This window comes from Nerophis lumbriciformis, linkage group LG38, assembly GCF_033978685.3.
Source record: "Nerophis lumbriciformis linkage group LG38, RoL_Nlum_v2.1, whole genome shotgun sequence".
Classification (NCBI taxonomy): domain Eukaryota; kingdom Metazoa; phylum Chordata; class Actinopteri; order Syngnathiformes; family Syngnathidae; genus Nerophis; species Nerophis lumbriciformis.
Window position 1 is genome coordinate 10,305,495 of NC_084585.2, and position 27,579 is coordinate 10,333,073.

The window sequence follows — 27,579 nt, forward strand, 5'->3', positions numbered from 1 at the left end:
TCCGTGGCGGCGTACTTGATGTTGATGTCATCGCCAGGCAGGTGGAAGCTCCGGTTTGACGAGCTATTGGTCCGCCGAAGACAAAGACGAAGCAGCCGGCTGAAAATAGTCTGTTATGGGCATATTCCGGTGAATTGGCTTGCTTTGAACCGACGAAAGGAACATTTTGTATGGGATGTATGAGGCATGTCTAACGATAAAGTGGGAAAACTCCAGAGAAAGTGCGCGGCCGTAGTTTGACGTTAATGGAAGCGGTGACGTAAGCAGGTAAGCAGTTTGACCATTATTTGTCACCTGTGTGGCTTTTAACTGGCCGCATAAATGTTATTTTAAATGTTCGATTGTTTCCGCCTCTTCTACGTTTCCTGACGGAAACTAAACACGTCCGCACTGGCGTGTGGGTGACAGCTAGGCAGATGTTTAAATGTTAGTAAGGATCTCCATTACTTATGTTGGGTGACTTATTAATATTCCTCACATGACACTGTCTTTGATTTCATATGAGCACGTTTGGACACTCATTCAATGTGCTTTCTTTATTTCCTTGATGGAATAGGTAAACAGTCCATCTAATATACTGAAAATATGGTCTGATTACAAGAACATTTGAAAAGGTATACTCAATTTATTATTACAACCCAGGAGAGCTTCTTATATGTAGTCCAAGGAGTCACAGAATGCGACTATAACCTTAAAGTAATTCAAAGAGAAGATGTGTGCACTTGTCATTAGATTGTCATGGTTTCATTGTGAGTCATTCCTTTCCAACACCTTGGTTCGTCGAATCAATTATGATAAAATGTATGTGTGCGTGTGTGTGTGTGTGTGTGTGTGTATATATATATATATATATATATATATATATATATATGTATATATGTATTAGAGATGCGCGGTTTGCGGGCACAACCGCGGAGTCCGCGGATTATCCGCGGATCGGGCGGATGAAATTTAAAAAAATTAGATTTTATCCGCGGGTCGGGTCGAGTCGGGTGGTTAAAAAAAAATTAGATTTTAAATAGATTCAGGCGGGTGGCAGTTAAACCAATTCGGAAATATATATACATAGTTAAATGTTGTTACCCACATACGAAAAACGAGCAGGCACCTGCAGCATATGCCACAACAGAAGAAAAAAAAAAAAAGAGATGGTCACTTTTACGGAGCGGAGAAGGGACGCCTCGCCGGGGTCCGGGACCGAGGCCCCTTCCCCCGAGAGGGCCCCACCGGGAGCCGTAGCTGAGGCGATCCGCGAGAAGGGCCCGACGCACGTCCAGGGTCACCACCGCGCCCACCGCACCGACACCCCGCCTCGTCCGCCTTCGCCGCGTCCGGCGTCACGCGCAGCAGGTAAGCAGCTTACCTGCCCGCCACCCCCGTGGCCGGGGGCTCGTAACAGGGGTCACTCCGCGCGCTCCGCCCGCGCAGCTTACCTGCCCGCCACCCCTGTTGCCGGGGGCGCGTAACAGGGGTCACTCCGCGCGCAGTGCGCTCACGAAAGGGGTGGGGCTCACCCTGGTTGATATAGACAGCAGCTAGGACGGTGGCCATGGAAGTTGGAACCCGCTAAGGAGTGTGTAACAACCCACCTGCCGAATCAACTAGCCCTGAAAATGGATGGCGCTGGAGCGTCGGGCCCATATACCCGGCCGTCGCCGGCAGCGAGACGCGCTTGGAGGTGCGCTCAGCGCGGCTCCCATATGATTGCGCACTGGTGTGCGTCTGGGTCTTGACAGCGTGGCACGCGAATGTCTGTGCTGCATTGGATCAGTCTCCTTTCTTTAACAGGCAAAAGCTTTATAACCTCACTAATGCCTTGCATCGTCTATATTAGATATATAACAACGGGCGGATGCGGTTCTGATCAAATGTTAGATCGGGTGGATTGCGGATGGTTGACGACTTTCTGATGCGGTTGCGGATGAAATAATTGCCTATCCGCGCATCTCTAATATGTATGTATGTATGTATGTATGTAAATGTGTGTATATATATATATATATATATATATATATATATATATATATATATATATATATATATATATATATATATATGTATGTATATATATATATATATATATATATATATATATGTATGTATGTATATATATATATATATATATATATATATATATGTATGTATATGTTCTGCCTATACATTTTTAAAACACAGAAATGACAACTCTAAATAATTCCAGCTCCAAGTCTTCCAGAACGGAAAACGGGCGGAACTAAAAAAAGAAAAAGAAATGGTCGTGTCAGGAGGAAGGTAAATAAGAAGACAGATGCGTGTGGCCAAAACTGACTCTGGGAATTTATTGCTCCACCCCATTTGAAAATATAGTCGCTACAATGATCAATCAATCAATCAATCAATCAACGTTTACTTATAAAGCCCTAAATCACGAATGTCTCAAAGGGCTGCACAAGCCACAACGACATCCTCGGCTCAGATCCCAAATCAGGGCAAAAAAACCCTCAAATAATAATGATTTCAAAGCAAGTTATCCATCAAATTGTGCAATGTAAAAGTAGCAATAGATTTCATGGTCAAATTGTGTAGTTTACTGTGGTCTTTACAGACCCCGGTAGATGCACTAATAATGATAATGTAATGATGTATTGTTAGGATTATTATCATCCACTATTGATAATCCTACATAAATTAGGTCACCTCTACCTTACACTATGAAGTAAAGGGAAACTTGACATACAGTACAGGCCAAAAGTTTGGACACCCATTTTCATTCAATGCCTTTTCTTTATTTTTACAACTATTTACATTGTAGATTGTCACATCAAAACTATGAATGAACACATGTGGAGTTATGTACTTAAAAAAAAAAAAAAGGTGAAATAACTCAAAACATGTTTTATATTCTAGTTTCTTCAAGCGGTAGTCACCTGAAAGGGTTTTCGCTTCACAAGTGTCATAGTTTTGATGCCTTATGTCATGAAAATAAAGAAAACGCATTGAAATGAGAAGGTGTGTCCAAACTTTTGGCCTGTACTGTACATACAGTACATGTTCTCTAAAACTGACTTTGAAACAATGTTACAAAATAGTTTTATTTGTAAATTGAGACATTGATGTCCAACATTGGATCCACGTTGTTGGTCAGGAAAAGACCAAATTTCAATGGTCAAATCAACGTCACAACCTGACATTGAATAAACGTTGTCAAAAAGCGTGTTGTTTCAATGTTACATACCTGCCAACTACTCCGGTTTTCCCGTAATTAGTACGGTTTTCATCAACCTATTCCGGGTTACGGTTGCAGTGATAAAAAATACGGTTTTTCATTAATTAAAAATATATATTTTTTAAAAGTTTTATTCACGAAATCGCGTAACAACAATGACAATCGACACTGCTTCCCGTAACTTCCTATCGAGCCATTCCGAATGCCATGCGCGAGGCTATTTATAGCACCGCTGCCAAGCACGAGGCACCTGTTGCCATTGTTTCCAAACGAGCGAACGATCATGGAATCAGCCGGAGAAAAATTGCAAACGAGTCTTAAACCGAAAAGAAAACTGCAGTCATTCCGTGAAGAATATTCAAAAGCCTATCCGGGAATAATTATCCGTTCCAAAAAGGGTGAAAACTACGCGAATTGCACCTTGTGCAGACAAGATTTTTCGATCGGACACGGAGGAATTAGCGATGTAAAAGACCACGTTGGGACAAAAAAACACAAGTCTAATGCCGTTGCTAGCGATACAAGTGGAAAACTTTCAACGTTTTTTGGATTTTAGCCACAAAAAGGTAATGACACCAATGTTATCTATTGGAATTGTTTAGTACTGTTATACTGTTAAAAGTGTTTATACTGTTTATGCTTTCAAGTCCAAGTTGAAGAAATCTTGTTAAATGTTGACAGCATAACTACCAAAATACAGAAGTATGTCCTTAATATTTTTGCAGTGCTATTTCTGTTGAAAAGTTAAAATGATTACATTAAAGATGTGATGTGCCACTTTTCAAGTGTCTGATGGCTTAAATTAATTTTCATTAATTTTTTCATATTTTGAATTCTTTTGAAAGGCTTACAAAAAAACTACATTTGAATTGTAATTCCATGCTATTGACAGGACTATTAATTTTAATGAAGTTAGCTTACCATGTTTACAGTATGATAATTGTGATAGAAATGTGAATTTTAGGCACAGAATATTTTTTACAATTGAACAAGGCAGTAGATTATACAAGATTGGACAGAAAGTTAATGACACCAATTTTTTTTTTAATGGAATTGTTTAGTACTGTTTTACCATTTGTTTACTGTAAAAATTGTTTATACTGTTTATACTTTCAATTAACAAATTGAAGTCTTGTGAAAGGTTGACAGGATAACTGGCATTAACTGTCAACATAATTTCAAACTATTGAAGTTAGCTTACAGAATAAACATGTCAATCAACCCATATGATTTTTGCTGTAATATTTTTGTTTTGAAAAGTCACTGTGACTGATAGAAAAGTGATGGTTTTAGCAACATTTTAACCTGTCTGAATGCTAATAATCATTTTGCGTCGGGCCCCTGAACCCCCCACCAGGACTTTGTCCTGGACCTACCGGGGCCTGCGGCCCCTGGACCCTGGCTACTAGGTTTTTCTGATTTCAAAAGTTGGCAGGTATGATGTTTTGTTTGAGTGCTCAACGTCAGGACCTAATTCAACATTTCTTAACGTTGTTTTAATGTCTTGTGCTTCTTGGGTATTAACTCATAGACGTTTAGTCTTAAAAACTCGTCCCATTGCTTGATGATTTGCCAGTAAATGCCTCTCAAATTCAACACACTGAGTCATTTTCAAGTGTTAGTGAATCATGGTTGTTCTGGGAATTTCAAGGTCTCTTAATTGTTTCCAGATATGCCAGCTGACGACAAGGTTGCTATCCTCACAGATGATGAGGAGAAGCCAAAGAACAAGTATGCAATGGCGGAAGCCTTCGCCTCACTGTCGCTGCAACAGAGGAGTGCTCCATCCACGCCCTCCGCCGCCGACCTGTCCGAGCCGCCCGCGGACTCGCCGCCTGACTCTCTCGACTGTTGTCAGAGGATGTGTCTGCGAATCAACAGTCACCTCCTCATCTCCAAAGTCTTCTACTTCTTCTTCTACGCCGCTTATGGCTCACTGCACCCGCTGCTTGCCGTCTACTATAAGCAGCTGGGAATGTCCGCCAGTCGCAGCGGCCTCCTGGTCGGCATCCGTTACTTCATAGAATTCTGCAGCGCTCCTTTCTGGGGTGTGATGGCGGACCGCTTTAAGAAGGGAAAGGCGGTGCTGCTGTTCTCGGTTTTCTGCTGGTTGGTGTTCAACTGCGGCATTGGCTTTGTGAAGCCGGCTGACATGAAATGTGTGGAGAAGGGAGCTGATGTGACGGTGGCGCCCACCGTTACCACTCCAGGAAACTTCACGCTGGACAACAACTCCACTATCCGGGTTCGCCGCAGCTGGCTTCCCGAGTTCCCGATCTCCATATTCCAAAGAAGCATCGATGACACATCGCTCTCTATTAACACCACCGACAGCACCACAACAACCGCTGTTCCTGCTCCCACCGGTACCAAGGAGTACCAGATAATCTACGACAACATCCAAGTGGAGAACATTTTCCTGATTATTCTGCTTGTCATCATCGTTGGCGAGTTTTTCAGCGCTCCGGCTGTCACCATTGTGGACACGGTCACACTGCAGTACTTGGGCAAGGCCCGCGACCGCTACGGGTTGCAGAGGATGTGGGGTTCTCTGGGCTGGGGGCTCGCCATGCTGCTGGTGGGCATTTGGATCGACCACACGCACATCTCCGTGGTCATCGACAGCGTTGGCTGCATCGTGCCCGACTTCCGCCTCCGCAACTATCAGATTGCCTTCATCGTCTTCGGTGTGCTGATGGGTGCAGCTTTCGTCGTTGCCACACAGTTCTATTTTGAAAAAGGCGGTGACTATCTGCGAGAGGTTCCCGAGGGCGCGGCAGAGGGAACACCCGAGGTGGACCCGACCACCATCAGCACCGACGTCAGTCAGGAGTTCCACTACAGTGACCTTCTAAGGCTGTTGTGCAGCGTGCGCTACAGTTCGGTTCTATTTGTGGCGTGGTTCATGGGTTTCGGCTACGGCTTTGTCTTCAGCTTCTTGTACTGGCACCTGGAGGACCTGCAAGGCACATACACGCTGTTTGGCGTCTGCTCCGTCTTGAGTCACGCCTCGGAGCTCGCCGCCTACTTCACCAGTCACAAGTTCATTGAGCTGGTGGGACACATCAGGTGAGATCTTTTAACATATTGCAACATACTGCTCCTTTGTTTAAACCAGTCTCGTAGACCATTGCCAATTAACAGATGTCTTGCAATAATGTAGGTTAGGGTTGCGCGATATAGATGATATACGGTATAAATTATATACATAGCTTTTAATATCATTATATACATAGCTTTTAATATCATTGTTATATTATATTATATATTACAGTTATACTAAGGGCGTGCCATGACGGTACAGCATTTGGCGCCCTCTACAATCTGTGTTAACAGCGTGCCAGCCCAACCCCTTTTTATGTAGTATGCGTCTTCAGCTTGCACAAGTATGTGACAGCAAGGCATACTTGGTCAACAGCCACACAGGTTACACTGACGGTGGCCATATAAAACAACTTTAACACTCTTACTAATAATGCGCCACACTTTGAACCAAAACCAAACAAGAATGACAAACACATTTCGGGAGAACATCTGCACCTTAACACAACATAAACACAACAGAACAAATGCCCAGAATCCCATGCAGCCCTGACTCTTCCGGGCTACATTATACACCCCCGCTACCAAACCCCGCCCCCACCCCAACCCTGCTCCCTCACACATCAACCCCCCCGCCCCTCTGTGCGTCGGTTGAGGTGGGCGGGGGTGTATAATGTAGCCCGGAAGAGTCAGGGCTGCATGGGATTCTGGGTATTGTTCTGTTGTGTTTATGTTTTGTTACGGTGCAGATGTTCTCCCGAAATGTGTTTGTCATTCTTGTTTGGTGTGGGTTCACAGTGTGGCGCATTATTAGTAAGAGTGTTAAAGTTTTTTTTTTTTTTTATACCGCCACCGTCAGTGTAACCTGTGTGGTTGTTGACCAAGTATGCCTTGCTGTCACCTACGTGAGCAAGCGGAAGCCCCCATACACGTGTGGCTGATCATGCACGCTGGATGTAGTGGGTGCTATATGCTGTACCATCACGGCACGCATGACGCTGACAAGCGCCATTCATATAATACCCGCGTGCCGCTGTCAAGTGCCATTTATATAAAACCCGCATGCTGCACCAGCATTCAAATTCCATATTAAGGTATGGGTAGTGTGTCTTTTTTACACATAGCACAAAGCAAAAAAAATACTTTTTATGCAGTGTTATTTCGTTTTAAATTTCAAAAAAATTTTGTGGCTCCCGTTGTTATCTTTAATTTGTGAAACTGCTCAAAATGGCTCTTTGACTGGTAAAGGTTGCCGACCCATGGGCTAGGACAACACGTAAAAGCCAGAGCTGGAAGACCCTCCTGCCTCGGTAAGATCTCCCGTTTGGGAACACTTTGGCTGTGCGATACAACAATGGAGGACGGAGGTTTGCCGACATTGTTCAGCAGCTGCTTCTGACAACACGTCAAACGTGTGTTGCACCTTTCCTGCTTCCGGCTCCCAGACCGTAGTCGAGGAGCGCAGGGGAGACACTCCTCCAGGGCCGATGTATTCTCGGGGGCAACACCCTTCACTCTACCCGGCAGTGGGTCTCCACAGCTCCGGACTCCAGGGTAAATGACGAGTCCGGCGATTAGTTGCAAATCGTGGCTTTATTGAGGTCTTGCACACAGCCAATCCAACAAAACACTAGCCACTCACGCTACCGCTCCCTCACCTCGCTCGCCCACACACTCACCTCACATGCTGTCACATATTAAAGGGCCACACACACACACACACACACACGCTACTCTCATAACACAAGCGTCACCACCGCATTCAAGCAGCCTCTCCTCGGCGAGTCAGGCAGGGCTAAAGCAATAACAAATGTTTTTATAGCTGCAGATTTAAGTCCATATTGCATTTAAAAGCTAGATTTTGACCCACTTCTGTGGTGGAAGAACAATGAGCCCATATATCTTCTTACTGCCAAGTTAGCCAGGCTGGGGGGTGGGGGGGAAGAAAAGTTAATCTGAGGCTGAGTTGACTTGAAACTGTTTAATGTTGCACTTTTTATATGTAGAAGAAAAGTTGTGTCATTTTATTTAATCTGAGCAACAACTTGAGGGAGTTTAATGTTGATTAACGTGGACCCCTCACCTCCCAAGGGGATGGGTCGAATGCAGAGGACAAATTTCACCACACCTAGTGTGTGTGACAATCATTGGTACTTTAACTTTTGATGGCATCTCCGCAAGGCTGACTAGTTGCCATCTATCCATGTTATTTGCACTAATTAAAGAGCTTTATTATTTACATTTATATTTGTGTTTCATGCTCAAAGTTCCTGTTTTGCATACAGCCCTTGGAGGTAAAAAGTTTGAGCATCCCTGCTTTAGACAAATGTATTAGTGATGTAAAACGTGACTGTGTAATTAGTTATGTTGCGCCAGGAGTGCACAACTCCACAAGAAGGCATAGCTTGACAAGAATAAGTCAAATGTTTAACAATCAAACTTGCCTACCTCAGGCTCTATTCTGCTATTTCAAAGGTCACACCTACATGTCACGGGTGTGTGAACATGTACAGAATGTGACTGCAAACACGTTGTGTGTTCTGAGCAAAGGCAATGATTCAGTCCGTTTGTGAATTTGTGTTCCCAGGGTGTGTCACGTTTAGATTTCCTCGTCAGTGTCGGATGATAGCTTTAACCGTTTTGACGCACACGTCACCGATATGCTAAAAATGTGGATGTGGTCTCGCCCGCAGGGTGCTGTACATTGGCCTGGCTTGCAACACGGCACGCTACCTCTACATCTCATACCTGCAGAATGCCTGGACTGTGCTGCCCATGGAGATCCTTCAAGGTAATGTGATTATGCCTGTGTGCAGAATGGGGCAGAGTCTAGGACCCAGGAGAGCAGATGGCTCCAAAGCTGTGCCAGGAAGATAAAAAGTAGAGACTATGTAAAAAGTCAGTAGCTATCAACATGTCTACTGTCTGTTAGTGATTATTAACCATGGGGACTGTGGAGCGCCCCCTACTGTGTCTGTTTTGCACCCATAAAAGTCATCCTGAAGTTGTAATATTATTTGCGGTTAAATTGTATTGAAAATGTATTTAAAACTAAATGTTGATTGTTAATTAATTTCAAATTATTATCTTGAATTGTTTATCCATCCACCCATTTTCTACTGCTTGTCCCTTACGGGGTCGTGTGGGGTGCTGGAGATCAGCTGCATTCTTAATCACCCCATAATTGTATTGAGTACCGTATTTTCCGCACCATAAGGCGCCCTGGGTTATAAGCCGCGCCTTCAATGAACGGCATATTTCAAAACTTTGTCCACCTATAAGCCGCCCCGTGTTGTAAGCCGCATCTAACTGCGCTAAAGGAATGTCAAAAAAACAGTCAAATAGGTCAGTCAAACTTTAATAATATATTAAAACCAGCGTGATGTGGGCGCGCATGGAATCGTATATCAACATGGACGGAGCTGCGTGAAAAAAGCCACCCGGCCTCTTCGCGTAAACTTAAACTTACCTTAACCACTCGCTCATCTTTTCTTCATCCATCCCTTCGAGTTAGCTTTTATGATGACGCCGGCTGGAAAGGTCTCTTTTGGCAAGGTCTTCCTTTTGAATATCACCATGGGTGGAAGTTTCTGGCCATTAGCATGGCAAGCTAGAACCACAGTGAAGGATGACTTCTCATTCCCTGTGGTGCGAATATTCACCGTACGTGCTCCCGTTGTATCCACAGTGCGGTTCACAGGAATATCAAAAGTCAGTGGAACCTCGTCCATGTTGATAATGTTCTCTGGCCGGATCTTTTTTTCAGCTATCTTGTTTTTACAATATGCACGGAAAGTAGCCAGCTTTTCTTGAAAGTCTTTAGGCAGTTGCTGTGAAATAGTAATCCGTGTGCGGATGGAGAGATTGCGTCTTTTCATGAACCGGATCCCTGTCGCTTAGTAGGAGCCATTTTGTGGTCTTTACAGATGTAAACACACAAAGGAAATGAAACGTACGGTAATATCCGCGCGCTTTTTCTTCTTCTACGCGGGCGGGTGGTTGCTTACAGTAGAAGAAGAAGCGCTTACTGTTCTATGGGGGCGGGTGCTTACCTTGGCGGTTGCTTGCGTAGAAGAAGAAGCACTTCCTCTTCTACGGGGAAAAAAGATGGCGGCTGTTTACCGTAGTTGCGAGACCGAAACTTTATGAAAATGAATCTTAATATTATTCCATATATAAAGCGCACCGGGTTAAAAGCCGCACTGTCAGCTTTTGAGTAAATTTGTGGTTTTTAGGTGCGGCTAATAGTGCGGAAAATACGGTACCTCATTTTTGTTGCAGCAGTTTGATATAAATTAGTAACTATTTTCGTGTTGATAAACCTGACTTCAGCCATTTTTAGATCGGTTTAATGAATTGATTACCTTTACAGCATGTTGTTTTATGTTCAAATTATAAATATGTACTTTTGTGGTGAGCATATAGTTTCATGTCATTTGACAAGGTTTTGATTATATGTAGATTTTTTGCAGTTATTAAATGCAAAAGAAAGGATAGGATAGGATAGGTATTTATTGTCATTGCACAAGTACAACAAAACTTTGTTTTCAGCACAAACCCGTTCAAGATTAGACAAACAAACAGTGTGCAGGGTTACAGAACAGGAACGCTGATGGGTCGCCACAAAGCGCCCCGTAAAAGATGGGAAAAGGTAAAACGCTGGGGAAGGATGAGTAAAAAAATACAGTCTGGAGTGGGAAAAAACCTCCATAGCAAAGCACATATACATACTACAACGTACATCTCCAGATATCTAGCAACAGAGGGGAGGGCGAGGTCATGATGATAGGCCGCAGCTCTCAGGCGCTGACCATCCATTCATCACCCCTACGGGATTTGCGTCAAGGGCGTTGGGTTGGGGGGGTGTACGTGTGGCGTATATTTTTGTGGTTGCAAGTGTGTGTGTAAGCCCGTAGTGTGTCTCTGTTCTGCGGCCTTGATGTCTGTGCAGTCGCTAGTCCAAAGTCAACAACAACAAGTGTGTGTCCATGAGAGACAAGAAGGGACTTTGTTGTGTCTTCGCTGCACTGACCTTCGGGAGAGTCTCGACGCCAAAGATGACCAAATATAGTATTTATGAAGGATGTGCCTATCAATCTGCCATCGATCAGTATCGCCCGATTTTTTTGAAAAACAATGTGTTCGCCGATTAATGCATTTTATTGCCGAACCCCTCTGGCTGACAATATTTATTTTTAGCCCCCTGGCTGACAAGCATCTAGTACAGGGGTGCTCACACTTTTTCTGCAGGCGAGCTACTTTTCAATTGATCAAGTCGTGGGGATCTACCTCATTCATATATATAATTTACATTTACTTATTTATGAAATATTTGTTTTTGTTAACAAGTTAAAGGTGTTTAATGATAATGCAAGCATGTTTAACATATAGTTAATATTGTTAATACATTAAAGGTGTTTAATGATAATACAAGTATGTTTAATACATATTTAATATTGTTAAAAGATTAAAGGTGTTTAATGATAATACAAGTATGTTTAATACATATAGTTAATATTGTTAACAAGTAAAAGGTGTTTAAAGATAATGCAAGCATGTTTAACACATATAGTTAATATTGTTAAAAAATTAAAGGTGTTTAATGATAATACAAGCATGTTTAATACATATAGTTAATATTGTTAACAAGTTAAAGGTGTTTAATGATAATACAAGCATGTTTAACACATAGTTAATATTGTTAAAAAATTAAAGGTGTTTAATGATAATACAAGAATGTTTAATACATATAGTTAATATTGTTAACAAGTTAAAGGTGTTTAATGATAATACAAGAATGTTTAATACATATAGTTAATATTGTTAACAAGTAAAAGGTGTTTAAAGATAATGCAAGCATGTTTAACACATATAGTTAATATTGTTAAAAAATTAAAGGTGTTTAATGATAATACAAGCATGTTTAATACATATAGTTAATATTGTTAACAAGTTAAAGGTGTTTAATGATAATACAAGCATGTCTAACACATAGTTAATATTGTAAATAAATTAAAGGTGTTTAATGATAATACAAGCATGTTTAACACATATAGTTAATATTGTTAACAACTTAAAGGTGATTAAAGATAATACAAGCATGTTTAACACATATAGTTAATATTGTTAATAAGTTAAAGGTGTTTAAAGATAATACAAGCATGTTTAACACATATAGATTCCTTTCTTTCATGAAGACAAGAATATAAGTATTACCTGATTCTGATGACTTGCATTGATTATGCAGTGGTGCTGATAAGGTCCGCATTTTCGAATGGAGGAGAAAAAAAGTCCTCCTTTCTGTCCAATACCACATGAAAGTGGTTGGTTTTTGGCATCTTATTTGTCCAGCTTCCGTACTCCTTTGTATACACTTTACAAGAAATACATTGTCGGCAAACTCCGTAGCTTGCTAGCTTGTGCACGCCAGCTTTCTGAGACTCTTATTTTGGTAGCACAACTGTGCAGTCGGTCTTTGGAGTTTTGACGACAGGTACGGCGCCAGAGTCTGTTGAAATAAAGTGTTTCTCGCCTTCCAGTCGGTAATTTTAATGAGCTGGCAGCAGCTAGCGTCATCTCAGAAGACCCTCGGGTCCCGTGAATGTCAATCAAGTGACGAAAGTGACGTCATAGTGAAGATTTATGATCGCTCATTTTTAGGACTATTTTTTTAATGCCTGGCTGGTGATCGACTGACACACCCTCCGAGATCGACCGGTAGCTCGCGATCGACGTAATGAGCACCCCTGATCTAGTACAATGGTGGGCAAACTACTGCCCGCGGGCCACATCTGGTCCCTTTTAATCCGGCCCGCCAAATATTAAAACAGAATTGAGAATCTGTTTTGAGAATTGCCACAACAAAACTGATACTGGACTTTGAGGCACTGGCAAAAATGGGTGATTAACAACACTACTCCCACTAATAGAGAATGTAAGTGTTAACCCTTTAACACCATTTGTGTGTTTCTTTGATATGATATTGTTGAACATAGTTGTGTGAACGACTCGTGTCGTGGGGTTCTTTTAGGACCGACATAATTGGAGCCAAGCGTGCTTGCCAGGTTTACAATCTTCTTTTTATTATTCTTTTAAAGTCTCTTCATTCTCTTTTTGTTCTTCATTCTCTTTTTGTTCTTCTTTCTTGCGGCTCTCCTCTCCAGCTTTTCAGCTCGCCCTCTGCGGTCCCCAACGCTGCTAATAAAGAGACAGGTTATTAGCTAACTCGTTCCAGCTGAGATATCCACTCACCTGTCATCTGCTTCACAGCCGGCTCCTGCACATGCCCTGCCCGCAGGTGACGCCTGGACCACGCCCCTTCCACAGATGTATTATGATTAAAATAGTCCATGTTTGAGAAGCCGACTCCTATCCATCCATCCATTTTCTGCCGCTTATTCCTTTCGGGGTCGCGGGGGGCGCTGGAGCCTATCTCAGCTACAATCGGGCGGAAGGCAGGGTACACCCTGGACAAGTCGCCACCTCATCATAGGGCCAACACAGATAGACAGACAACATTCACACTCACATTCACACACTCGGGCCAATTTAGTGTTGCCAATCAACCTCCATGTCTTTGGAGGTGGGAGGAAGCCGGAGTACCCGGAGGGAACCCACGCACTCACGGGGAGAACATGCAAACTCCACACAGAAAGATCCCGAGGCCGGGATTGAACTCACGACTACTCAGGACCTTCGTATTGTGAGGCAGACGCATTAACCCCTCTTCCACCGTGCTGCCCCCAGCCGACTCCTAGTTCTAACAAATTTAGTATGCTTTGAACATGTGCTCACCCGGCCTGTCTGTCAAATATCAAAAGCCATTGTAGCACCTCAGCCAAAAAGTTTGCCCACCCCTGATGTAGCAGCTGATTATTTGTTTCCATACACGCGTGAAGCCACTTCTCTAAGCTAAAGAGACAAATCGGCAAATAAACTGCATTTTGTAACATTATCACTGGTCGATTAGGCTGAACATATTACACATAAGGGAAAAGAATAAGAAGTAGAGATGTCCGATAATGGCTTTTTTGCCGACATCCGATATTCCGATATTGTCCAACTCTTAATTACCATACCGATATCAACCAATAGTTGTAGAATGAACACATTATTATGCCTAATTTTGTTGTGATGTCCCGCTGGATGCATTAAACAACGTAACAAGGTTTTCCAAAATAAATCAACTCAAGTTATGGAAAAAAAAAGTGCCAACATGGCACTGCCATATTTATTATTGAAGTCACAAAGTGCATTATTTTTTTTAACAAGCCTCATAACAGCAGCTTGGATTTTGGGACATGCTCTCCCTGAGATAATCCTGATAACCCACTACAACTATGGGAAATACTATACTTTGACTTTCACAAAGTGCATTATTTTTATTTTTTTTCTTAAACATGCCTCAAAACAACAGCTACAAAAACAATGAAGGCACACAGCTTCAGTACAGAGTACACTAGAGTAATAAAGTAAACAATAACATAGTCCTCCTTTAGTGCAAGACTGCCTGGTATACTGTATAACAGGGAATTATAAACTGGGCTCAATCTGTCCTGCTCTAATGTATTTGTATGAGTAACACAAATGTGCTGCAAGCTAGTGGTGAGTGCTTGAAGTGGCCTAGCAGTCAGTCAGAGCTTCTGAAATGCTGAAGGAAGACGTCTTGGTTCCTCCTCGCATAAACAACTTTTTGCAGTCATTGCAGATTGCCAGTTTTTTATCCATTAGACACACTTTAAAGGGGAACATTATTACAATTTCAGAAGGGTTAAAACCATTAACAATCAGTTCCCAGTGGCTTATTTTATTTTTCGAAGTTTTTTTCAAAATTTTACCTATCACGCAATAGCCCTAAAAAAAGCTTCAAAGTGCCTGATTTTAACCATCGTTATATACACCCGTCCATTTTCCTGTGACGTCACATAGTGATGCCAATACAAACAAACATGGCGCATAGAACAGCAAGCTATAGCGACATTAGCTCGGATTCAGACGCTGATTTCAGCGGCTTAAGCGATTCAACAGATTACGCATGTATTGAAACGGATGGTTGTAGTGTGGAGGCAGGTAGCGAAAACGAAATTGAAGAAGAAACTGAAGCTATTGAGCCATATCGGTTTGAACCGTATGCAAGCGAAAACGACACAACAGCCAGCGACACGGGAGAAAGCGAGGACGAATTCGGCGATCGCCTTCTAACCAACGATTGGTATGTGTTTGTTTGGCATTAAAGGAAACTAACAACTATGAACTAGGTTTACAGCATATGAAATACATTTGGCAACAACATGCACAGCCCAGTTTTCATCAATTAATATATTCTGTAGACATACCCTCATCCGCTCTATTTTCCTGAAAGCTGATCTGTCCAGTCCAGTTGGAAATGCATCTGCTTTGAGTGTCCCAGGATATCCACACATTCTTGCCATCTCTGTCGTAGCATAGCTTTCGTCGGTAAAGTGTGCGGAACAAACGTCCAATTTCTTGCCACTTTCGCATCTTTGGGCCACTGGTGCAACTTGAATCCGTCCCTGTTCGTGTTGTTACACCCTCCGACAACACACCGACGAGGCATGATGTCTCCAAGGCACGGAAAACAGTCGAAAAAACGGAAAATAACAGAGCTGATTTGACTCGGTGTTTGTAATGTGTTTGAGAAAATGGCGGATTGCTTCCGAGAGCGAATAATAGAAAGGCGTTTCATTCGCCAAAATTCACCCATTTAGAGTTCGGAAATCGGTTAAAAAGATATATGGTGTTTTTTCTGCAACATCAAGGTATATATTGACGTTTACATAGGTCTGGCGATAATGTTCCCCTTTAAAATAATCCCAAACCATAGACATGGTGTTGTTAGTCAGTCATCGAGCGAGCTCGCTTGTTAGCCACGGCTACAGCACCGGCAACAACACACTCTTGTTGTTGTTAAGCTCCGCGTGCGGCGGTTTGATGAGGTCATCAAGCGTCGCCAGTAAACCTCTCATTCTGCAGTCGTCAACTCCTGTGTTGTGTGTGGGAGAGGGGAGAGGGGAGGGGCTGCTGACTGGGAGACCCAACTGCTCTGTACTTACCGCTCCGTACAGCGGCGTTTTAAAAAAAGTAATTAATTATTACTTTTTGAAACCGATATTGAATTTCCGATATTACAATTTAAAGCATTTATCGGCCGATTATATCGGCAGGCCGATTTTATCGGACATCTCTAATAAGAAGTTTAAATATTGTGTGGATATCTTTAAACTGCCCATAGCACTCACCATAAATACATTGGTGTTCGGTATTGGTATCGGTTGATCTCAGTCATGGATGTTTGGTATCAGAATCAGCAGCATAATACCCTGATGGGAACATCCATATAGTAATATTTGAATGGACTGGTTGTCATTAATCATCATTTTACCCACAACTCCTTTTAGAATTGTTACAGTGAGTAACTGGTACACTTGGTTGTCTTGCAGGTGTGACGCACGCCTCTGTTTGGGCAGCTTGTATCTCCTTCTTGAGCGCTGCAGTCCCACCGGATCTCAGGACGTCGGCGCAGGGCATCCTACAGGGGCTTCACCTCGGGCTGGGCCGTGGCTGTGGGGCCATGGTTGGGGGGTTGCTGGTTGGTTACTTTGGTATGAGACTCTGATTCATTTAGCTCTTTTCCTGTGGTTCCCCCTAGCAAGAAGGTCCCAAGCTAGTGTCTACCTTTTTGTGTTTTTCTTGGTTCATTGATTATCTCATTGACTGTCTTTTCTACACTATCATTTATTCAGGGTCACAGGTTAGCTGGAGTATATCCTATTAGATTTCATCAATGTTGGCCAGGGCCGAGCGTCAGCAAGTCCAAGAAGTGTCGAGACAACTAGTAAATTTTCGCATTTGTTCACTTTACAGGTGCTGCTGTAACATTCCGCGGGATTGGCATGGCCTCCTTGGTCATTCTCCTCATCTTCACCCTCATCCAGTGTCTGACACGCGAAATAGAGGGAAATGGTGGGTACAGCACCAGCTATAAGTGGATATTTAAGTGTGTAAATAATACTCTTATGATGGACATGGAGCTTTAAAGCAGGCCTGGGCAATTATTTTGACTCGGGGGCCAAATTTAGAGAAAAAAATGTGTCTTGGCGCTGGTATATCTATATTTAGGAAAACTAATACAAAACCTCACAATAAAGTCTGATTGAATGCTAAAAATGTTATGACAGACCGCCTTAAAAACGGAATGGAATTTAATTTTTTTTCCATGCACGATAAAACCCTGAATATTGAGAACATATCAATCAATCAATGTTTATTTATATAGCCCTAAATCACAAGTGTCTCAAAGGGCTGCACAAGCCACAACGACATCCTCGGTACAAAGCCCACATAAGCGCAAGGAAAAACTCACCCCAGTGGGACGTCGATGTGAATGACGATGAGAAACCTTGGAGAGGACCGCATATGCGGGTAACCCACCCCCCCCTCTAGGGGAGACCGAATGCAATGAATGTCGAGTGGGTCTGACATAATATTGTGCGAGTCTAGTCCATAGTGGATCCAACATAATAGTAATAGTTCAGTCCATAGTGGGGCCAGCAGGACACCATTCCGAGCGGAGACGGGTCAGCAGCGCAGAGATGTTCCCAGCCGATGCACAGGCGAGCGGTCCACCCCGGGTCCCGACTCTGGACAGCCAGCACTTCATCCATGGCCACCGGACCTGTGGCCCCCGCCCTCCACAAGGAAGAGGGGAGCAGAGGAGAAAAGAAAAGAAACGGCAGATCAACTGGTCTAAAGGGGGGTCTATTTAAAGGCTAGAGTATACAAATGAGTTTTAAGATGGGACTTAAATGCTTCTACTGAGGTAGCATCTCTAATTGTTACCGGGAAGGCATTCCATAGTACTGGAGCCCGAATAGAAAACGCTCTATAGCCCGCAGACTTTTTTTGGGCTCTGGGAATCACTAATAAGCCGGAGTTCTTTGAACGCAGATTTCTTGCCGGGACATATGGTACAATGCAATCGACAAGATAGGACAGAGCTAGACCGTGTAGTATTTTATACGTAAGTAGTAAAACCTTAAAGTAACATCGTCAAGTGCACAGGAAGCCAGTGCAGATGAGCCAGTATAGGTATATATGTATATAAAGGTATATACAGTATAGGCGTAATATGATCAAACTTTCTTGTTCTTGTCAAAAGTCTAGCAGCCGCATTTTGTACCAATTGTAATCTTTTAATGCTAGACATAGGGAGACCCGAAAATAATACGTTACAGTAGTCGAGACGAGACGTAACGAACGCATGAATAATGATCTCAGCGTCGCTAGTGGATAAAATAGAACGAATTTTAGCGATATTACGGAGATGAAAGAAGGCCGTTTTAGTAACACTCTTAATGTGTGATTCAAACGAGAGAGTTGGGTCGAAGATAATACCCAGATTCTTTACTGATTCGCCTTGTGTAATTGTTTGGTTGTCAAATGTTAAGGTGGTATTATTAAATAAATGTCGGTGTTTAGCAGGACCGATAATCAGCATTTCCGTTTTCTTGGCGTTGAGTTGCAAGAAGTTAGCGGACATCCATTGTTTAATTTCATTAAGACACGCCTCCAGTTGACTACAATCCGGCGTGTTGGTCAGCTTTAGGGGCATGTAGAGTTGGGTGTCATCAGCATAACAATGAAAACTAACACCAATATGAATGTCACACCCCCTCTCAATCGACATATTTTACAATCAAGCCAAATGCAACAAAAATGCACTAAACACAGCGAAATATGAACGTGATGGGTAAAAACACAAACAACATCTACAATCTGATATATGTGATACATCACTAAGCTTTAGAAGTTTCTTGTAAAAATCTCCTTCCACGTCTGTCCCTGACACCCACATTTCAGGCTCTGGAAACACTCTGTGGAAACGCTCCCCACCCACACTGCTTGGTGCCTCGTCTGACCTGCTGTGACGTAGATTACCATAGTCACTAGTAGGGTTGTAATGAATCATATTCGGTACCATACCGCCTTTGAAAAGTACCGGTCTGCCACACCCTAAGATTTTTTGTTAAAATAAAGCCAATAATGCATTTTTTTCTGGTCCCCTTTATTTAGAAAAGTACCGAAAAGTATCAAAATAATATTGGTATCAGGACAAGACTAGTCACTAAAATATCATGCAAAAGCGCAGATTCCAACTATTGAAATGTGTTGTATAGTTGAAGACTTATGGTAATTTGAAAACATCAATGCACATCATAATGGCAGCTACCCTTTCCATCTTAAAGATATAAAAAAAATATTTGTGAATGTCCGTTTGGGCCAGATTGAAAAGCTCAACGGGCCGCATGTGGGCCTTAATTTGCCCAGGTCTGCTTTAAAGAGTGCACTTAGAGTAATTTTGGTCATTTATTTTGTGTCATTTCTTGGTTTCCTAAGAGGACAAAATGCTGGCAGAGAACATCCCAGTCCCCTCAAGCCCTGTTCCTATTGCCACCATTGACTTGGTAGAGAGCCAGGGCACCAACATCAACCTCCAGGTTGCCCCAGTTACTCTGAAAAAGACCAAGTACCAAGAGGAACAAGAGGATGTAGCTCGACCAGCCTGGGTGCTCTCCGGTGCCCCCTGGGTCACCATCGCCTTCGCCATTGTCCAGATTAGAGAGATGCTCACCATGGTAAAGAGTGGCAAGCTGCCGCAGGAGACTCAGCCGCTGCAGATGAACCAGGTCAGTTTCTGAAGAAGTAATCATTTAATACATGTGATGTTGCCGCATCGAAAAACGGGTATTAGTTTTTGAGCTGTGGTTTACAAGCAGTTTCGAACATAACTTCCTATTTCTTGTGTTGATTTTGATCTTCTGACTTTACGCTTCCTCCTCTGCTATACAAGCGGTTGCTCCGTTCCTGCAGAGAGGTGAGAATAATGGAAAGTAAGCGTGTAACAGTACACAAAAATTTCGGTTCGGTACGTACCTCGGTTTAGCGGTCACGGTTCGGTTCATTTTCGGTACAGTAAGAAAACAACAAAATATACATTTTTTGGTTATTTATTTACCAAAATTTGTAAACAATGGCTTTATCTTTTTAACATTGCTTTAAAATAGCTGTGTGTGTGATGGATGTGAGCCACCACTAGGCTGATCAGTGCAACAGCAGGCAGTCGTGAATGCTAAGCATAACAATAACATACCGTATTTTTTCAGAGTATAAGTCGCACCGGTGTATAAGTCGCACCAACCGAAAATGCATAATAAAGAAGGAAAAAAACATATATAAGTCGCACTGGAGTATAAGTCGCATTTTTGGGGGAAATGTATTTGATAAAAGCCAACACCAAGAATAGACATTTGAAAGGCAATTTAAAATAAATAAAGAATAGTGAACAACAGGCTGAATAAGTGTACGTTATATGAGGCATAAATAACCAACTGAGAACGTGCCTGGTATGTTAAAGGGGAACATTATCACAATTTCAGAAGGGTTAAAACCATTAAAAATCAGTTCCCAGTGGCTTATTATATTTTTCGAAGTTTTTTTCAACATTTTACCCATCACGCAATATCCCTAAAAAAAGCTTCAAAGTGCCTGATTTTAACCATCGTTATATACACCCGTCCATTTTCCTGTGACGTCACATAGTGATGCCAACACAAACAAACATGGCGGAAAGAACAGCAAGCTATAGCGACATTAGCTCGGATTCAGACTCGGATTTCAGCGGCTTAAGCGATTCAACAGATTACGAATGTATTGAAATGGATGGTTGTAGTGTGGAGGCAGGTAGCGAAAACGAAATTGAAGAAGAAACTGAAGCTATTGAGCCATATCGGTTTGAACTGTATGCAAGCGAAACCGACAAACGACACGACAGCCAGCGACACGGGAGAAAGCGAGGACGAATTCGGCGATTGCCTTCTAACCAACGATTGGTATGTGTTTGTTTGGCATTAAAGGAAACTAACAACTATGAACTAGGTTTGCAGCATATGAAATACATTTGGCAACAACATGCACTTTGAGAGTGCAGACAGCCCAATTTTCATCAATTGATATATTCTGTAGACATACCCTCATCCGCGCTCTTTTCCTGAAAGCTGATCTGTCCAGTTTTGGAGTTGATGTCAGCAGGCCAGGGAAGCTAGGGTCAATAGGGGGTTTAGCTCGCTCGTCTGCGGGAACAAACTGCCGCCATTGCTTGCCGTGCTACCGAGGCCCTTTGTCCCTGAATTGCTCACACACTCCGGCAGATTCAATGGGGGTCTGGCGGCAGATTTCTTTGACTTTATCGTTGGAAATGCATCTGCTTTGAGTGTCGCAGGATATCCACACGTTCTTGCCATCTCTGTCGTAGCATAGCTTTCGTCGGTAAAGTGTGCGGAACAAACGTCCAATTTCTTGCCACTTTCGCATCTTTGGGCCACTGGTGCAACTTGAATCCGTCCCTGTTCGTGTTGTTACACCCTCCGACAACACACCGACGAGGCATGATGTCTCCAAGGTACGGAAAACAGTCGAAAAAAACGGAAAATAACAGAGCTGATTTGACTCGGTGTTTGAGAAAATGGCGGATTGCTTCCCGATGTGACGTTACGTTGTGACGCCATCGCTCCGAGAGCGAATATTAGAAAGGCGTTTAATTCGCCAAAATTCACCCATTTAGAGTTCGGAAATCAGTTTAAAAAATATATGGTCTTTTTTCTGCAACATCAAGGTATATATTGACGCTTACATAGGTCTGGTGATAATGTTCCCCTTTAGCGTAACATATTATGGTAAGAGTCATTCAAATAACTATAACATATAGAACATGCTATACGTTTACCAAACAATCTGTCACTCCTAATCGCTAAATCCCTTGAAATCTTATACGCCTAGTCTCTTACGTGAATGAGATCAATAATATTATTTGATATTTTACGCTAACGTGTTAATAATTTCACACATAAGTCGCTCCTGAGTATAAGTCGCACCCCCGGCCAAACTATGAAAAAAACTGCGACTTATAGTCCGAAAAATACGGTAGTTATTTACCAAAATTTGTAAACAATGGCTTTATCCTTTTAACATTGCTTTAAAATAGCTGTGTGTGTGATGGATGTGAGCCACCACTAGGCTGATCAGTGCAACAGCAGGCAGTCGTGAATGCTAAGCATAACAATAACATACATATACACACAGGGTCCATTGCCAGGGTTAATGCAGTCAACATATATCAAATAAAAACTAAATAAGATAAGGCTCAGAATTGGTTTCTTAACTAAACCTTTCTACATTTAAAGTGCAACATTTCCACATATAAAGTGCAACATTAAACTGATTCAAGTTGTTGCTCAGATTAAACAAAATGACAAAACTTTTCTTCTCCATACAAAAAGTGCAACATTAAACAGTTTCAAGTCAACTCAGCCTCAGATTAACTTTTCTTTCCCCCCCCCAGCCTTTAACCTTGGTGACTTTCACTCAATCTTCATGTTTTTTGCCAGAAAAATCAGTTTATCTACATTGTGTGCAGAAAGAGCAGACCTGCTTGCAGTTAAAATGTCTCCAGTTGTGGAAAATACAATTTCTCTGGTTCACGGAGCTAGCAGGTATGGTGAGGTAGTGCCTGGCTAACTTGGCAGTAAGAGCATATATGGGCTCATTGTTCTTCCACCATAGAAGTGGGTCAAAATCTAGTTTTTAATGCAGTATGGTCTTAAATCTGCTGCTATAAAAACATTTGTTATTGCTTTAGCCCTGCCTGACTCGCCGAGGAGAAGCTGCTTGAATGTAAGGCTGAAACGACGCGTCGACGTAGTCGGTTACGTAAATACGTCGACGTCGTTTTTATGCTTCGACGCGTCGCATATTTACGTCACACTGCCGTCATGGCGGAGCGCAAAGCAGATGATGCGAGCGGTGCGAGCGAGGGAAAAAAAGCACGCCAAAAGTCGTCAAAAGTGTGGGAGTATTTCAATAAACGGCCTAATAATGTTGTAGCGGTGAACAGCTGTCTCGTCAGCTGAAGCGCGAGCTCGCAACCGTGGCTGCTGAGCAACCAGTCAAACCCCACTTAATAAAATTATATTTTATCTTAGAGCACATCCGCATCTCTATTCACCTAGGCAACCCCAGGAAATGTATATAATTCTGCATTATTTCGGCCAGTCGGCTTATAAAATCAGAGCCGATCAGTTTACGTTCGCGCGCAGGTATAACGCGGCGCGCTCCTGTCTCATCTGCTGGTGCGCGAGCCCGGTAATTAGACCGCTGTGTCAAATCAAGGAGTACAAAAGACGCCAGCGCAGAGTGGAAAAAGGTTTAGTTCATTACAGATAACCCAGAGTTGTGCCAAAAGTATGTAAGATTTAATATTTCTCTTCGTGGGTGTGGCGCACCTGTTGCGCTGGTGAGATGGGGGGGGGGGGGGGGTTGTGTGCATGTAGCGTGCTTAGTCTGGAGGCTAAATACACACAGTGTGTTATGTAACTGTTGTTTAGTGTTGATATTCTTTGCTTAGTTTGATAAATGTTGGAGCAGTTTGCTTCATCAGGAGGGTGAAGTCGCTCAATTTAAAGTGTTGGATTTAACTGTGTTGGTGAGGGCGTAGAAAAAGGGGCATTTTTCTACCAGTAGACAGCGTTTAAGATTGAGTGTTTCACTGCTAAATTAATAATATATTTATATTGAATATGGATTTTAAATATGTATCTAAATAGGTGGTTAATTGGTTAGGTATTTATGTATTTGCATATTGGGTTTTCTGTTGCATTTATCTATTGTGTTTCTGGTGTTAAATGTATTTTATATGTATCTTGGTGCATTTATGTTGAGACAATTTATTTAAAATCTGTTTTAACTTAAAGGGAAAAGATGTGTCCATTTTCTTGCACTTGTTTAATGGTTAAGAGTTTGATAGCCTAATTAATAGTTGTAAATTATGGGATTGATAATTGATTGATTTTTTTACAGCATGTTAATCTTGTGGTGTTTTGTCCTTAAAGGTTTTTCACCTACTAAAGAAGCTAAAGGCTACTAAAGGCTACTAAAGACAGCTAATGACAGCTAAAGAAACTAAAGTCTATTAACACTGCTAAAGACTGCTAAAAAGACTAAAGAAGAAAAAAGAAGCTGTTTCTTGGTTGGAAAAACTGTTGCAAACTAAAGGAAAATAAAAGGAAAAAGTAACTACGGTCTGGTCTTTTGAGTGAAATCCAGAAGCCACATTCAGCATTGGTACATCCCTTCAAGTGTGGGATAAGCACAGCGAAAAAAGCAAAACACTTGACAGTTGTTGTATGCACACTGTGTCGAGCGGAAATGGCCTATCATAGCAGCACAACGGCTATGAAGGAACATTTGAAAAGAAAACACCCGACAGCGTTCTTGCCATCACCATCAACTAGTCAATCGTCCGCGTGAGTATACGTTGTCATCATTACACAAAATCATGAATGTGTCATTTGTATCTGCGTTGTAAATTCATAAACTAAAACACTGTTTCGCTCTGAGAGGCGCGTTTGGCGTGCCTGTTCAGTGTTTACAAAGACGCGCTCCTCTTTAACGCTAACGTTAATTAGTTGTGCAAATACCTTTTACAACATTAACAGTTACATATACTATGTACAAACCAACAATTAACTTTCACTTTAATCATACTTTCATTGTTGTGTTATTAAGCAAAATAAGCAATACTTTTACTTTTGTTGAAATGTTTACACTGTTACAGAATATTTCGTTTTGCACTTTTTTGTATTGGATGTTTATCTTAATTTTTGCACATTTTAAAGCAAAATAAGCAATACTTTTACTTTAGAAATGCTTATACTATTGCAGAATATTAAGATTTGCACTGGATGTTTACTTTTATATTTGCACATTAAAAAGCAAATAAGCTACTTTTAATTTTGTTAAATGTTAAAAGTTTTAAATGTTTACATTGTTACAGAATATTTTGTCATGTTGTTGTCAATGTTGACTGAGTGGCCATACTTTTTTTTTTTGTATATAAAAGTCATGCCTTTTGAAAAAACTGGCCAACATTTATTTTTTCATCTTCATTTTAAATAAAAAAAAAAATCGGTAAAAGGAAAAATAATCTATAGATTAATCGAAAAAAATAATCTATAGATTAACCGATTAATCGAAAAAAATAATCTATAGATTAATCGATAGAAAAATAATCGTTAGCTGCAGCCTTACTTGAATGCATGAATTGATTAACGTGGACCCCGACTTAAACAAGTTGAAAAACTTTTAAGGGTGTTACCATTTAGTGGTCAATTGTACGGAATATGTACTGTACTGTGCAATTTACTAATAAAAGTTTCAATCAATTAATCAATGGGAGCTGTGTTTGTTCGTCTTTCTCTTCGTTGAAGCGATGTTATCCTTTGTTGTATCGCACCGCGAAGCCCAAATGTTCCCAAACGAGAGATCTTAACGAGGCAAGAGGGTCTTCCAGCTCTGGCTTTTGCATGTTTTAGTAGCCCGGTCGTTGCCAGCATGCCATGTGTTGTGCCTCAGAGTGCATTGTTTACACAACGTGCGGTACGCTACTTAATATGTCCGTGTGGAAACTCGTTCGGTACACCTCCGAACCGAACCGAACCCCCCCATACCGAAACGGTTCAATACAAATACACGTACCGTTACACCCCTAATGGAAAGGTACCACATGTGCCTACAATATGTGGCAGATTTTTTTAGTTTTCTTGGGGGGATGACACCGAAGCCACAAACATTTGTTAGCTTCAGCTAGGGGTGTAACGGTACGTGTATTTATATTGAACCGTTTCGGTACGGAGGTTCCGGTTCGGTTCGGAGGTGTACCGAACGAGTTTCCACACGGACATATTAAGTAGCGTAACGCACGTTGTGTAAACAATGCACACCGAGGCACAACACACTGCCGATAGCTGCTAGCATGCCGCTAACGGGCTACGATAGACTGACCATACGTCCTCTTTTCACCGGACACGTCCTCTTTTGTGGAGCTGTCAGGGCGGAGTTTCTTAAATGCCTCAAATGTCCGGCATTTTGAGTTAGGGTTGCGTGTATTTTCAATGTACGTTCAGGGTTAAGAAGGGGTTAAAAACAAAACAAATTGTGCATTGGTGAGGGAGGGGCAGAGACAGAGAGAGAGAGAGAGTTATGATAAACGCGCATGCGTCGCCAGGCTCTTCTTTTTATCCATAGAGTTGTCAGATTTAATTTTTTATTATCTATAGCAGGGGTGTCAAAAGTGTGCCCCGGAGGCCATTTGCGGCCCACAGCTAATGTTTTAAAGGCCCACGGCACATTCTAAAAATACTATTAAAATAAACAAAAACATAACAAAAGTGAAATAAAAAAGCTTAAAGGTTAAATGTAATTTAGAAAAAGTTGCAATGTTGACTAATAAAACAAAGCTGTTTTTTTTTCTTTCAAACTGTCATTGCTCAAAACATAATATTGAATCAAAATCAATGTTATTATGAATTATTGACCTATCCAAGGTTCCCATTTCTTCGCATCAAATATTCCACTAAGAAAAATATTTTTGGTGGAAGATTTTGCAAATTTGGTAAATAAATAACCCAAAAATTGATATTTTGTTGTTTTCTTACTGTACCAAAAATTAACCGAACCGTGACCTCTAAACCGAGGTACGTACCGAACTGAAATTTTTGTGTACCGTTACACCCCTAGCTTCAGCTTGTGTCCACACCTTTATGATGGTGTATGTCAATTGTTTGCTCTCTTTATCGTCAGGTTCCTGATGACCAAGCAACACACAGAGACCCAGGCGATTGTGGCGCCACACCCGCCCCCGGACTGCCAACACAACAAAGCCCCGCCTCCCCAAACTGCAACAAAGACCAGAGGCAGATGGAGTCACAAGTAGGCGACGTTGCACCAAAAGTACTTGTTGACTGAGCGGATTTACAGTATCTCAACTTCCTGTCGCGTCAGTCCACCCTTTATGACTGTTAAGCCTTCCTGTTGATAACAAGTGCCTCTTTAGTAAAAGTGTATAAAGTGATGTAAATTAAGTTTAATTTAAGTTAAATCTATTTTTGTTCTTTTTCCGAACTAAGAAAGAATGATAATGAAGTGTAAAAAAAAAAAAAGTGTTAATGACTGCTCACAGAGCGAGAAGATTCACAACCATGAAGTACAAATCAATATAACTAGAAACCATAGGATAACTTTGCCAAAAAATACTGAAAAACAAAAAAGTAGTGACAGGTGAACCAGGAATAAAAAGTTTGACGAGGCCAAAAGGCCAGCTAGGATGGAGTAATGAGGCAGGCAGAAAGACCTACCGTATTTTTCGGACTATAAGTCGCAGTTTTTTTCATAGTTTGGCCGGGAGTGCGACTTATACTCAG

At 41.8% G+C, this 27,579-nt stretch overlaps 1 protein-coding gene across 2 annotated transcripts; it reads left to right on the forward strand.

Annotated features, from left to right (window-relative positions):
- On the forward strand, positions 1-27,579 carry LOC133578142 (major facilitator superfamily domain-containing protein 6-like). Of its 2 annotated transcripts, XM_061932328.1 has the most exons (8): positions 1-267; positions 4,876-6,274; positions 8,941-9,038; positions 16,708-16,869; positions 17,132-17,230; positions 19,664-19,953; positions 20,118-20,141; positions 26,960-27,579. In XM_061932328.1, exons 2-8 carry the CDS (start codon positions 4,878-4,880, stop codon positions 27,122-27,124), a joined length of 2,235 nt encoding a protein of 744 aa, XP_061788312.1. In that variant the 5' UTR covers positions 1-267; positions 4,876-4,877; the 3' UTR covers positions 27,125-27,579. The 2 variants fall into 2 exon arrangements, with proteins under 2 accessions (XP_061788312.1, XP_061788313.1); XM_061932329.1 differs by lacking the exon at positions 20,118-20,141.